This window comes from Ursus arctos, unplaced genomic scaffold (genome assembly GCF_023065955.2).
Source record: "Ursus arctos isolate Adak ecotype North America unplaced genomic scaffold, UrsArc2.0 scaffold_36, whole genome shotgun sequence".
Taxonomy (NCBI): domain Eukaryota; kingdom Metazoa; phylum Chordata; class Mammalia; order Carnivora; family Ursidae; genus Ursus; species Ursus arctos.
In genome coordinates this window covers 23,341,282-23,354,260 of record NW_026623050.1, presented here as the reverse complement: position 1 = coordinate 23,354,260, position 12,979 = coordinate 23,341,282, and the positions used below count along the sequence as shown (strand labels likewise).

Genomic DNA, 12,979 nt, shown 5'->3' with positions numbered 1-12,979 from the left:
TAGTACTTGGCTGAGCACCCAGACATAATCATGTTTAATAGATATTTGACATAATCATGCTTAATAGTACTTGTTAAATGAATGAAGTGTGGACTTGAAGAGATCAGGTAAAGCAAGATGACTTAGCAATATACACTATGTAGCAATAATTGTGATTCTGAGGTTTTGGGGCCTTAAATTTCTGAAAAGTATGGATGACTCTGGGCCTGTACCTAGCACATATCTACCTCAAATGCGCGAGCAATACAAATAGAACCCCTACTATAACTAATACAACAGGAGAGCTAGGGCCTTACAGTATTTTTTTTTTAATTAAAATTTTTAAAAATTTTAATTCCAGTGTAGTTAACATACAGTGTTACATTAGTTTGAGGTGTACAATATAGCAATTCAACAATTCCATATATTGCTCAGTGCTTAGAGTATTCCTATATAAGCAAACAAATCATTATTTTACACTGCTTTGTGCAATTCATTGATTAAAGTGAAAGAAATATGAAGACCCGATTTCTGACTTCAATCCACTTACTTTCATTTAGAGAAAGAAGGCACATTTACATGAAAAGAAAACTGGTAACTAGGTACTCATCCATAAGGGAAGTAAGAATACACGGCTCATAACAGCTCCTCAGAGGAGAATGGGTAAAGCAGTGATCCTCAACACTAGCTGTACATTTAAATCACCTGGGGAGCATTTAAAAAATATAGATGCTTAGGTCCTACTTCTAGACATTCTGATTTAACTGAGCTGGTGGTGGGCTCTGGGCATTGGTATTTTCTAAAAAGATTCCAGGTAGTTCTAGCATATGACCTGGTTGAGAACTACTGGTTTTAAGAGAAAAGGAGTAGCTGTACTGGAGAGTTAGTACTTGAAATGTTTCTTAAAAGCTAGGTGGATAGGCTAAAAGGACTGAGATCTTTTCAAACAGGAATTAAGGAGTAAGAAATGATGGTAGAAGTGCAGAAATGGTAAAGCATAAAGTGGGTATGAATATAGAGGATTATTAATGAGTAGGCAGACTATATGACTGAAGCAAAGTGTTGGCATAGGAGGATAGTAGAAAATACCTTGCATTTTTATCCTCTAGGCACTGAGTGCTACTGAGCATTTCTGCTATATTATTGACATGATCAGAGCAGTATTCTACCACAGAATACTCCCTGTAAGTTGAGAAACTCCTCAAATAAGTATCAGCTGTAAAAATGGAAGAGATGGATGAAAAGATATCAAAAAGGATAAATCTGTAAGATTTTTGGCAGAGCCATAAATGGCATAAGAAGAATTTAAAGTCACACTGGTAACTTTAATAATAGTAAACACTATCATAAAGACAAATCCTGATTCTTTCTTCTAACTTCCCCTCAAATATACATATCCATCATTAGTGATCCTAGTTCTATCTCTAAGGTTTATCTTTATTTTTTTCTTAGAAAGGAAATAATACTTTTTACGCCGTCATCTGTGAAAAAGGAGTTGAGACTTAAAACAAAAAGCTGATCTGAAGTAACACTTAAATTGCAAATCCATTGCATCCTAAATAAGTATTTAATAATTACCTTCATAATTTGATGAATAAAGAATATTATGCTGAATTTTTTTATTTTGAAGTAGATCATAAGACATCTCTAAATCCAGCTCCTTTAATTTAAGAGTAACAATTAAATAGCTATTTCTATATCATACCTTGTATTTGGTCATGGTGCTAAAATGATTATTCCGAAAGAACACACAAAGTTCTCCTTCCTGAACCGTTGAAGTTAGTTCACATAATCCATGGTATGTCAGTTGAGTGGCTGTGTTATTTAGAAACTGCTCAGCTACAAAGCCTATGGAACCAATGCATAGTATTAGATGGAAGAATAATTTCAGAATTAAAAAGTTTTTCTATTTACATTGTGTTCCAAGTATGAAGAAAGGCCAATCAAAGTAAGATTTTAACTACTATAACATGATGACTCCAAACTGAAGATTTTTCTTTCTAATTTTGCTATGGAAGATATGTCTACAGACATTCTCCACCCTAAAGAAACAGTTACGTGAAATTCTTTTTAACAATAAATGTATTTACTTATACTCCACCTACTTCCAAAAAGGATTTCAAGCAGCTATCAATAGAAGATACAGACAAAATAAAACTAAAACCCATTAAAACAAATAAGAAGGCAAGAGTTAGCAATTTAAAAAATAGGTAGGAATAAAATATGTATGCCAACAGCTACTTTCCCAAAGGAAAGGTGTTTAACAACTTGAGTTGCTTAAAGATGTTAACAAAGATCCCAATAATTCTCAATTCACAAACTGTTCAGTTTTTATCTTAAAAAACTAAAAGTGTGAGACCAAGCAGAAAACAGTGGGATAACGGATGCCATTTTTATCCTAATGTCTTCCCACATACACCACTCATTATGTAGATATATAAAGTTCAGAGACAGAAATGATCTCTTTTTTTTTCCAAACACAATGAAATATAAAGTAGTTTTCTGGGGTTTAATTTTAAAGATATATGTATAGTTGATCCTCATTATTTGTGCACTGTCATATCTGTAAACTTGCCTAGTAACTAAAATCTACTTATAAATCCAAAATCAATATTTGCTGTGCTTCAGGGTCAATCTTGGATATGTGCAAAGTGGCAAAAATTTTGAGTCACTTAATGCACACATTCCCCACTGAGGTCAAACAAGGCAATGTTCTGCCTGCTTGTTTCATCTTTCTTAGTATAAACAGACTTTTCACAGTCTATTAGGTATGCCTTTTTGGGGTATGTAAAATGGCCCCCAAGCATACTGCTGAAGTGCTGGGTAGTCAAAGGCTGAGATACGCCTTACAGAGAAAACACATATTTTTGCAGATTCATTCAGACATTAATTACAGTGCTATTGGCCATGAGTTTAATGTTAAATCAACAATATGTATTAAATAAGGTGTCTCCACACAGAAATACAAATAAAACAAGGTTATATATTGATCAGTTGATGAAAATCTTGTGACTAGAGGCTCAAAGGAACTTAATCTCGTGTTTCCCCTAGGAGCAGTGGTTCAGTATTCATGAATTCAATGTTCACAGCAACTTTTAGAACGTAACTACCAGGAGAATCTGTGCAAATAACTTAAAAGGCTGTATTTTTCTTCCTTCCTTCTTTTTCTTCATTCTTTTGCTCCCTTCCTTGAATAAGGAATGTCTCAGAAGCAATAGGGGTGGGGGTGGGGTGGGGTGGAAGAGAATGCTCTAAAAAGTTTTGTAAGTGAGCAGAGAGGTACAGATACAGGGAGGAAAGATAAACCTACATTAAAAAACTGACCTCAACAAGAAATTGAAAATAAACTGGGTAGGGCCAGAGGCAGCTGGATAACATAGGTTTATTCCACTCCCTCTCCATCCTTCACCCTTAGTGTCAACCTATAAGCACTTCAAGCTGCAAAGTGGTTGTAAAAAGCTATCACTATTCCAAGGAATTGTTAAGGTTGGAGGGGAAGTGCAAAAAAGTTATACAGAAGGCCCCTGCCAAAGGAGACTTATAGCCCATTTGCAACTTCTTGGGTTTATACATTTAGAAGAGCTCCCCCCTTCAATTATTATCATTACTTTGCTAAGTACTTAGTTACTGAGTAGAATGTATCAGTTCTATACTAAAGCACTTGCTATATAACAGTTTTAGTCCTAAGTACTATACCTAGGCTGAGAAGTACCAGCTCTATATAATATCTGCACTACTAAATGCTTCCTTCAGAAAGATGTTTCCAAATACCCCTCCCACAGCTCACACAATATCCTCTCAAAAAATCCCTTTCAAAAAGATACAAAAAATGAGTGGAGATTACTGAATTCACATTATTTCATGTGTGTGAAATTCAAAAATGCTACACTAGAAAGGTCTTTCTCAGCTACTTCTTTCTAGAGAACAGGATTATCAGCTCAAGAGAGAATACACGACTTGCTCAAGGACATAAAACTAGTTACAGCAAAGTAAAGACTGGAACCCAGGAAAATTATTGGTATTAAGTTAAAAAATTTAGTGGTGATTATTATAAATGCAAACTGAATTATATTTCTCCCAAGCTATAAAGCATGTCCTAATTTAGACTTATAGAGAACAAGGTTTCCTAATTCTTTTACCAACTCTTAAAATGACCCCTGTGGTTTTCATGGAATATTTAAAAGCCTAATCTAGTTTCAACTTTTCTAACTAACTAATTTTGGTAAACAATTCTAAGTGTTACGTAGCAGTTAACTTATCTGCATTACTTCAAATGACAGTTTATTTGCAACATTCAGCTTAAACTTCATTTTTTTTTAAGTGGGTTCCACCTGCCCAATACAGGGCTTGAACTCATGCTTAACCAACTGAGCCACCCAGGCGCCCCTTAAATTTCAATCTTAATGTTATAGATACTGTTATTAATGATACTAAAGTAAGCTAAAAATTAATATAATGGTAATAATAAAATTATATTACTAAACATAAATTTAAATTAAAAATTGTTTTCTTGACATTAGTGTGTTTGAAAATATTTCTTAGTTTCAGAAATTCAATACTAAATTTATCAAATTACTTTCCTTCATAACTGAGGAGCTATTAGAGAACCAGAAAGTACTAAGTGCCTTAAAGAAACTGAAATAGAAAAAGAGGCACTAAAATTAGGCAAAAAGGAACAAAAAGAGAAGACAGGAGAAAAGGAAACTTGGCTTATTTTTAAATGTTGGCTAGATTTGGCACTGCTTAAGATTTGCATTCAAATTTAAACTCAATCAGAACTTTATCACTGTGATAGTTTTAAACAATGATTTTCTTTCTAATTTCACCTACTATCAATTTTCAAAAATCAAATACATTATATTAATATTTTTCCCCTAGAGGATGCAATAAAACAATCCCTTTCAATATGACAAATACCCAGATTTTCTTTGAAATACAAGGGCTCATATATTTTGATTCCAGGGACGTGGTAGGGACCAGAACATCCTTATTGTGCCATAGAATAAGGAAGTACTCAAGAAATGAAGATGTGTTAAAAGAACATGGGATCCAGGCTGAGAGGATTCCACCGGATAAACCTGAGACAATTCTAAGCATTAAAAAGAGTCATGATAATAATGGATTATAACACACTGAATAAAAAAATCTATGAGTCTACATTGATTTAAAAAAATTTTAATGGGGAGGAGAAAACGCTTTTTATTTTTACAGAAGACTGCCAACTAATAGATGTAGAAAGAATAATAGAAATATCATAACCACCATAGTAATGGTTGATTCAGACAAAAATCAATGAATGCCAATTGTACTGACTAAAAGATTATTAGGGAACAGGGTATTCATGCAGTTTCAAAGCACAATATCAGAGATTACTAATTAATTACAAAAGGCAAAGGACATCTTTACAACAAAAAAATCTGGCAGATACCACCTTAATCATATTTCAACATCACCAATAATGGTATAATCCAGACATCTTGTGCCACCTGATTTGATGCATTGGGAAAGACACAGTATCACCTATGTACTGTTCCCACCAAAAATATATGACCTATTCTACTCATGAGGAAACAATCAAATGAATCCAAACTGACGACTATTCTACAAAAAAACTGGCCTGGACTATTAAGAAAAGTCAGTATCAGAAAAGACCAAAAAGTAAAAAAGAAAAGAAAGAAAAAAAGATTAGGGATCTGTTCTAGATTACAGGAAGCTAAATTGATAATGACAATTAAATGATTCTTGATTGGAGCCTACACTGAAAAAACTTCAAAGCTAAAAGGGGCATTACTGGGACAAATGGAAAATTGAGAATATGACCAGTATATTAGATCAAAGTATTGCATTCATGCTAAATTTCCTGAGATAACTGTATTCTGACTACATAGGAGAATTCTTGTTTTTAGGAGACAACTGTTAAAGCATTAATGGGTAAAGTGCTATGATATTTGCAACTAATTCTCACATGATTTAGGAAAAAAATGTGTGTGTGTGTGTGTGTTTGTGGTAACAGAGAAAGAAAGCAAAACTCCAATATGTTAATAATTGATGAATTCAGGTGGCATATATAATCATTGTACTATTCCAATTTTTTAATGGGTGTGAGTTTTCAAAATAAAAGAAAAAGAAGAGAAAATCAGTATCATTTAATCAGAAATAACATGAATTCAAACTATAATCTTCAGTGTTGATGGCACATGATAAACGCTCAATAAATATTTGAATGAATGAATTTTCTGGAATTATTTCAGCATTTTTTTTTTAAACTTAGGAGTAAGTGTTAAAGAAGAAACTATTCTTGAGAAAGCATCTGGAATTAAATGACCAGCTCTAGTAAAGTCTGGCAGCTAGTACTGTGCTATTTTCTTTCCTTACCTATTTTTGCTGCCATGCCATACCCATCATTATAACTAGATTTAAAAAAATACTATCACCCAAAAGAGGTAGCAAGTAATACATACTCTCTACGTACATGTAAAAATTCTGGTACTTTTACTTACAAGGTACTGCCATCAAAAGAAAAAAAAATACCTGAAAGAAGGTGAAAGAATATCTAATTCTATTTAGCTAAATAACATTGCTTTTTCATCAAAAAAGAATGATAGTAAAAATGTATCTTGTATTCTGCACCTTATGGAGATGAAATATTTGAATTAAAAAAACAAGTAGTTATCACCTGAGATTAAAGCTTATTACTTTTTAATAAAGAAGGATTAGGAATAAACCACCTTTGGGATGTTTTATTGATTCAGAAGGAAAGTTATAGTTGTGGGCAAACAAAAAGAAAGCAGACTCCTTCAGCTGAACACAATACCCAATAAAATATGAGGAAGAAAACAATGTGGGGAAGCTAAATTGCTACATTATAAGTAAAAAATATCCATTGTGGCCTTTTCTTTCCTATACCATTTCTTAGTGCCTATACAAGTAACCATTGGAACTGAATAATTACTTTACAGACCACACATTTGTAGTTTCTTATAAACAAAAAACTAGTTTAGCTTTTTAATTCTACTGAATTCTACATATAATCATTCCTTGATAATAAAAATCTGGTATGCAGAATTCTACCATACAAAACTTATATAGCAAGGAATTAATCAATTCTGGTACATATTACCCCAAAATTCTATAGCACTAAAGAGGTGATTCCTTCCTTGCTCTCATCAAGGAGTTCTTCTCAAGGTATCAATACTACGTAAATTAGTTAGAGTTTTTTGTTACCCTGGGGAATCAATGTTAGAGAAATAGTAACAACAGTTGTAACATCAGGTCAAGACAAAGGAGAAGTGATGAAGGGGCTGGATTTTTGCTGTTGTTCACTTTGTTGATTAGCATACTGCCTAAGTATATTACATTACTTATTACATTACAGCCTGGCTTGGGGAAAATGCTGTTACCAAGTGTTCCCTATAGATTCCTACCCTATAAGCCTGTTAACCCAAATATCACTTATATAGCTATCATTCCATCTGTTAATACTTGTAAATCCTGTTCCCTCAATTACTACCGAATAGCATATTGGAAGTTATGGAGAAAGCTGGAATCTACACATGGTAATTTTCTTTATAGTCTGTTTTTTTAGGAATATATAGTAGTGACAGTTTGGGTAAGGAATGAAAAGTTAAAGTGAATGGAACTTTGTTAACTGGAAGTATTTTTAACAGCTTTTGTTGCTCCTCTCTCCCCTAAAGTTAAACTTTGTTGCCTTGGGATGCAGTGAAAGAGCTGTCATACAGATCAGTGATCAATATCCCTGAATACTTATGTATATTGCAAGTAAAAACCTAGAATAAGTCTCCACTAAAATACACTCTTTTCTTGCTACCTGCTTCTTGAATAAACGTGCTAAACTTATGGATAATTGAATAATTACTTGGGTTCTGATTAATATAGTATGTGATTCATGTACATATCTTCTCATATGTTCTTACATACTCTTGTAGCCATTTAGTTTTATTTTTTTAAAATGTGGTGATTACAATCAACTTTTATTATACCTAATGTAAAAGAATCGTGTCTCAGAGGATGATGAAGCCCATCCCCTACTTCTCATGATTTCTCTCTCATTTACTCTTCAAACAGAGGAGAAGAGCAGCCAAAGTATTTCTGCATATTTATGAGAAAGTGAAGTGGGTTGTAGGAAAGGTATATCCAAATACTATGGCTCCTAACAGCATTCTGGTTTCAAATGTGCTTTTCCCTTCATCGACCAGAACACAGCAGAAGAAAACATGAAACTGCTTCTATGATGATAAATTTAGCAATTTTAATTAGTTAGGGATTAGGAAATCTGATGATCAGAGGTATACTTTCATTTGGAATGGTGCTTTAATATACTATATTGTACTGAAACATAAGGCAGAGCTCTACTAAAATAAACACTTGAGTACATAACACTCATTTCAGTTAATTAGAAGATGAATTATAAAGTTCACTCAGTACTCCCAAATAATAATCCTTTTTTTAAAAAAAAGTAATTATCAATAACTCCTGGGTAATTGACCATATCAAAGCTAACAAATGATTCCAAAGACTTTAGTAGAATCCAGGCCTGATTTTAGAAGTCAAGTGAAAAGGGTTCTAGAAAAAAACCTTTCACTGGTATCTTTATGAATAATTACTTCTTTTAATTCCTACAAGTAGCAACATTTGGATTTTTCAGAAGTCTTATTTATGACATTTAAAAGCTACTAAATTATAAGACAAGTTATTTTGCCAAGAATAAATCAGGTAATAGCAGCACTCACCCACCTTCACTAACGAGCTCACTATTGTCTGACTGCTTACAAGAGATGATCTTCTCCACTAGTTGGTTGTAGCTGCAGTTACCAACAGCTTTTACAATGTCATCAATCTAGAAAACAAATGACTGTCTCACTAATCATGATAAGATACAATAACAAAGAAACCCATATCACTCTTTAAGGTTTTATTCTAATATTAAATGTAAAAATACTACTTATGAAAAAGAAAATCAACACCCAACAGTTCCTAATTTTGTTTACAGCTCCCTATAACATATTACGAAAAATATTGCTTAGCTGTATTTCAATTATGCAAAAAATAATGAAATGGGATTATTACATGCAACTTTATTTCCTTAGGTTGTAAAGATGCATTTAAGTATTTAAAATAAAAAGTAAACTATTTCACAAGGAAAAATACGAACATTTCAGTTTTTTTTTCTAAAAAACAAATATTTTGCATTTAAAGCAAGGCAGATATAAAGATAATTTATGGGATTAACAAAGTTCTCCCATTTTATTTATTATTTAGTTCTTAGCAAAGTATAGTGGAGATGCAAATAGACATAACTATGTCATTTACCTGAAGAAAAGTTAATATATATTAATCAGGAATAATATTTGCCTCATGAGTCTTGTTTAATCTTTGTCTTTGGCAGTAGAGTAGAAAAGTAAATGCAAAGTTTTAAGCTGTAGGAAAATGAAACTGGGCATCTGTACTCTCCTTCCATTATACTTTGCTTTGACTATTAAAGAAAAATGGGTTTCTGGTGTCTAAACAACTTGTTTTGATTGCCATCCCATCTGTAAAATATATTTATTTATCAACTATTTACATGTACTATTGTATTGATATATACATAATTGAACAAATATAAATCAATACAATGATAAGAGGGCCAATGTTTTCTTTCCACATCCAAATGACCCTCTTGAATACTCACACTTGCACACCACATACATCTGTGCACATAGTAATCTGGACAATGGTTCTCAAACTGGGGAACTTTGCACACCACAAGTCGTCACATACATCTGTGCACATAGTAATCTGGACAATGGTTCTCAAACTGGGGAACTTTGCACACCACAAGTCTTCACATACATCTGTACACATAGTAATCTGGACAATGGTTCTCAAACTGGGGAACTTTGCACACCACAAGTCTTCACATACATCTGTGCACATAGTAATCTGGACAATGGTTCTCAAACTGGGGAGCTTGTTAAAAAGATCTAAACAAATTCCAGGCTCAAGTTGCTTCTCAGTTGTCTAAATTTTCATTCCACTGCTGCATAGCAAAGTTGAAGAAAAACTGCTCTAGGCTATAATTTCTTTGTTCCTGAAAAATTCTAGGATGGAAAAAACCTCTGAACAAATGTGGGACCGACTGTTGAGAAGAGCAGTTAATTGAAAAAAGTCAAAGCAGGGAGTTGTGAAAAAATGTTATATACACATCTTGAACATTTCATGTTAAAATACACAATGTATTGGGGCGCCTGGGTGGCTCAGTCGTTGGGCATCTGCCTTCGGCTCAGGGCGTGATCCCGGCGTTTTGGGATCGAGCCCCACATCAGGCTCCTCCACTGGGAGCCTGCTTCTTCCTCTCCCACTCCCCCTGCTTGTGTTCCCTCTCTCTCTGGCTGTCTCTCTCTCTGTCAAATAAATAAATAAAATCTTAAAAAAAAAACCACAATGTATTTACTTGTCAGTCTTTTGATGTAGAGCCAAATAAGGCTTTTTCTTTGAAAGCAGAATCTTACGATTCTATGTAAACAACACAAAGAGTATGACTTCCAGTTTTGATTTAAAGTGAAAACTTAGACCCTTAAGAAGCAATCTGAGGTCACAGTTCCTTTAGATTTTCATTATTCTTCTTAACACCTTTACTATTTACAGCAATTTTCCTTAGTGACTCAGCTTCATTAAGTCTTTCCAAAGGATCTGAATTTTCAGTCCTAAGGAATCCACAAAATACGAGACCAATATACAAAAATCAATTGTACTTCTATAGACCAGCAATAAACAATACAAAGATTTCAATACAGAGATTTCATAGGCCAAATCTCTACATTAGCATTTCCTTCAATTAATTCATTTGGGAGCCTCTTCCGCACTGCTGTGTACTAGGTGCTGCTGGAGAAACTGCAGACTCAAGTGTGAACAAAAGAGATGGTCTATGCTTTCATAAAGTTTACATTCTAGAGTAAAGACGAAACAACAAACCAAATAAGCCAACATATTACATGCCAGGTAGTTATATGTAGTGGTGTACAGCTGTTCTTTGTTTGTTTTCATTTTATAGTATTCCACCGTTTGGATATACCATAATACGATCTTTTTTTCATTCATTTTTTGATGGCAAAGTTGCTTACATTTTGAGCTATGACAAATAATACTGTCATGAATATCCTTATACATTTATCCTACTCTACATATAAAGAGTTTCTCTAAGGAATATGTTTTGTCAAATTGCTAAGTCTGAAGGTATGCCTATCCTCAACTTTGCTATAGAGCTCCAAACTGCTTTCCAAAGCAGAAAGCCAATTTATTTTCTCATCAGCAGGAAATGAGAATTCTCTACATTGCACACCTTCTCCAACATTTAGTACTGTCAGACTTTTAAATATTAATTGTTCTATGTTCTAATGGGTGTATAGTGGTATCTCATTTTGGTTTTTATTTGCATTTCCCTGATGACTAGTTCATATGTTCACTAGTTGTTTGGATATCCATTTTTATAAAGTGCCTGTTCAAATCATTTGCTCCTTTTTCTTTTTTTAACTGGGCTATTATATATATATATATATATATATATATATATATATATGTATATATATATATATATTTTTTTTTTGGTAGGAGCTCTTTATTCATTATATAATTTGTAATCCTCTCAGGGGCTTGCTTTTACATTTTCTTTGGCATTTCTTTAAATAAATACAAGTTCTCAATTTTAATGTAGTCATGTTTACCAAAGTTCTTCATGGTTAATGTATTTGTTTAGAAATCCTTTCCTATCATTAAGGTCAGATATATACTCAAACTTTTGCAGTTTTAGTTTTTACAGTTAAACATCAATGCATATGGAACCGAATTTTATGCTGTGAATTGGAGGAAATGATTTCATTCTTTTCTAATTGACTACTTAATTAGAAATATGAATTGACTGTCTACCTAATTCCCTTAGCACCTTTTATTATAAGGACTGCCTTTCCCCTGTTGTTCTACAGTGCCTTCTTTCTGTCTATATATGCGTGCTCTTTTTGGGTTCTCTATTCTCTGTCATTGGTCTAGTTCTTAATTATAATATTTAAAGTATTTCCTATCTGGAAGAGCAAGTCTTCCCTGCTTGTTCTGCTTCAAGTATATTATGGCTTCTATTCCCAGACCTTCGCATTTCCACAAAAATTGTAGAATCCACTTGTCTCATTCTGCAACTACTCCCCATAAATCTGCTGGGATTTTGTTTGGGTCATACTGAAACTATAACTTACTTTAGAGAGAACGGACATCTGTATAAATTGTCTTAAAATCTAAGAATAGAGACCTACATTTACACAGGTCTATAATTTCTCTCAAATTTTAAAACTGTCCACACAGAGATCTTGCACATCTTTTTGTCAGCTTTATTCCTAGGAACTTATGCTATGTAAATGACGTATTTTTAAAATTTCATTTTCTGTCAACTTATTTTTTTTTTTTTAAGATTTTATTTTTAAGTAATCTCTATACCCAGTGTGGGGCTCAAACTCACAACCCCGAGATCAAGAGTCGCATACTCTACCAACTGAGCCAGCCAGGTGCCCCTTCTGTTCGTCATTTTAAAATTCTTTTTGAAGAATGTTTATTTGAAGAATTTTAGCTTTTTTAGGCTTTTTTACTACATATTTACTTTCTATTTTAACACTTTCTGCTTTTCTGATTTTTTTAACACTTTCTGCTCTTAAAATGCATATATAGTTTACTAGCTTTCAATCTTTTCTTATTCATTAACATATGACTTTAGGACTTTAAAAATCCCTCTAAAAGCTGTTTTAGCTAAATCTCACAAGTTCTGATATGGATTTGGTTATTGTGCAGGTTAAAATATACTCTGACTTTCATCTACCATCTTTTTGGCCCAAACAATTTCTATTGTTTTTCTACTGATTTCTAGCTTAATTGCACCGTGGTCAGAGGATATTCTATACTCTATATGATTTCAATCCTTAGAAATTTGCTGAAACTTAAACTTTATAGCCCGGTAGTA

The 12,979-nt window shown here is 33.1% G+C and overlaps 1 protein-coding gene across 6 annotated transcripts in view; it reads right to left on the bottom strand.

Annotated features, from left to right (window-relative positions):
* Positions 1-12,979, bottom strand: part of MINDY2 (MINDY lysine 48 deubiquitinase 2) — a 76,198-nt gene that overhangs the window by 22,812 nt on the left and 40,407 nt on the right. For 4 of the 6 annotated variants that reach the window (XM_057306277.1, XM_044390967.3, XM_057306278.1 and 1 more), the window contains exons 5-6: positions 8,734-8,836; positions 1,685-1,827 (exon numbers count right to left, since the gene is read on the bottom strand). The exons of the other annotated variants lie outside the window; for them this stretch is intronic. In XM_057306277.1, the coding sequence (XP_057162260.1) occupies positions 1,685-1,827; positions 8,734-8,836 (246 nt within the window). The remainder of the gene's footprint in view (positions 1-1,684; positions 1,828-8,733; positions 8,837-12,979) is intronic. 6 annotated transcript variants of the gene reach the window in all.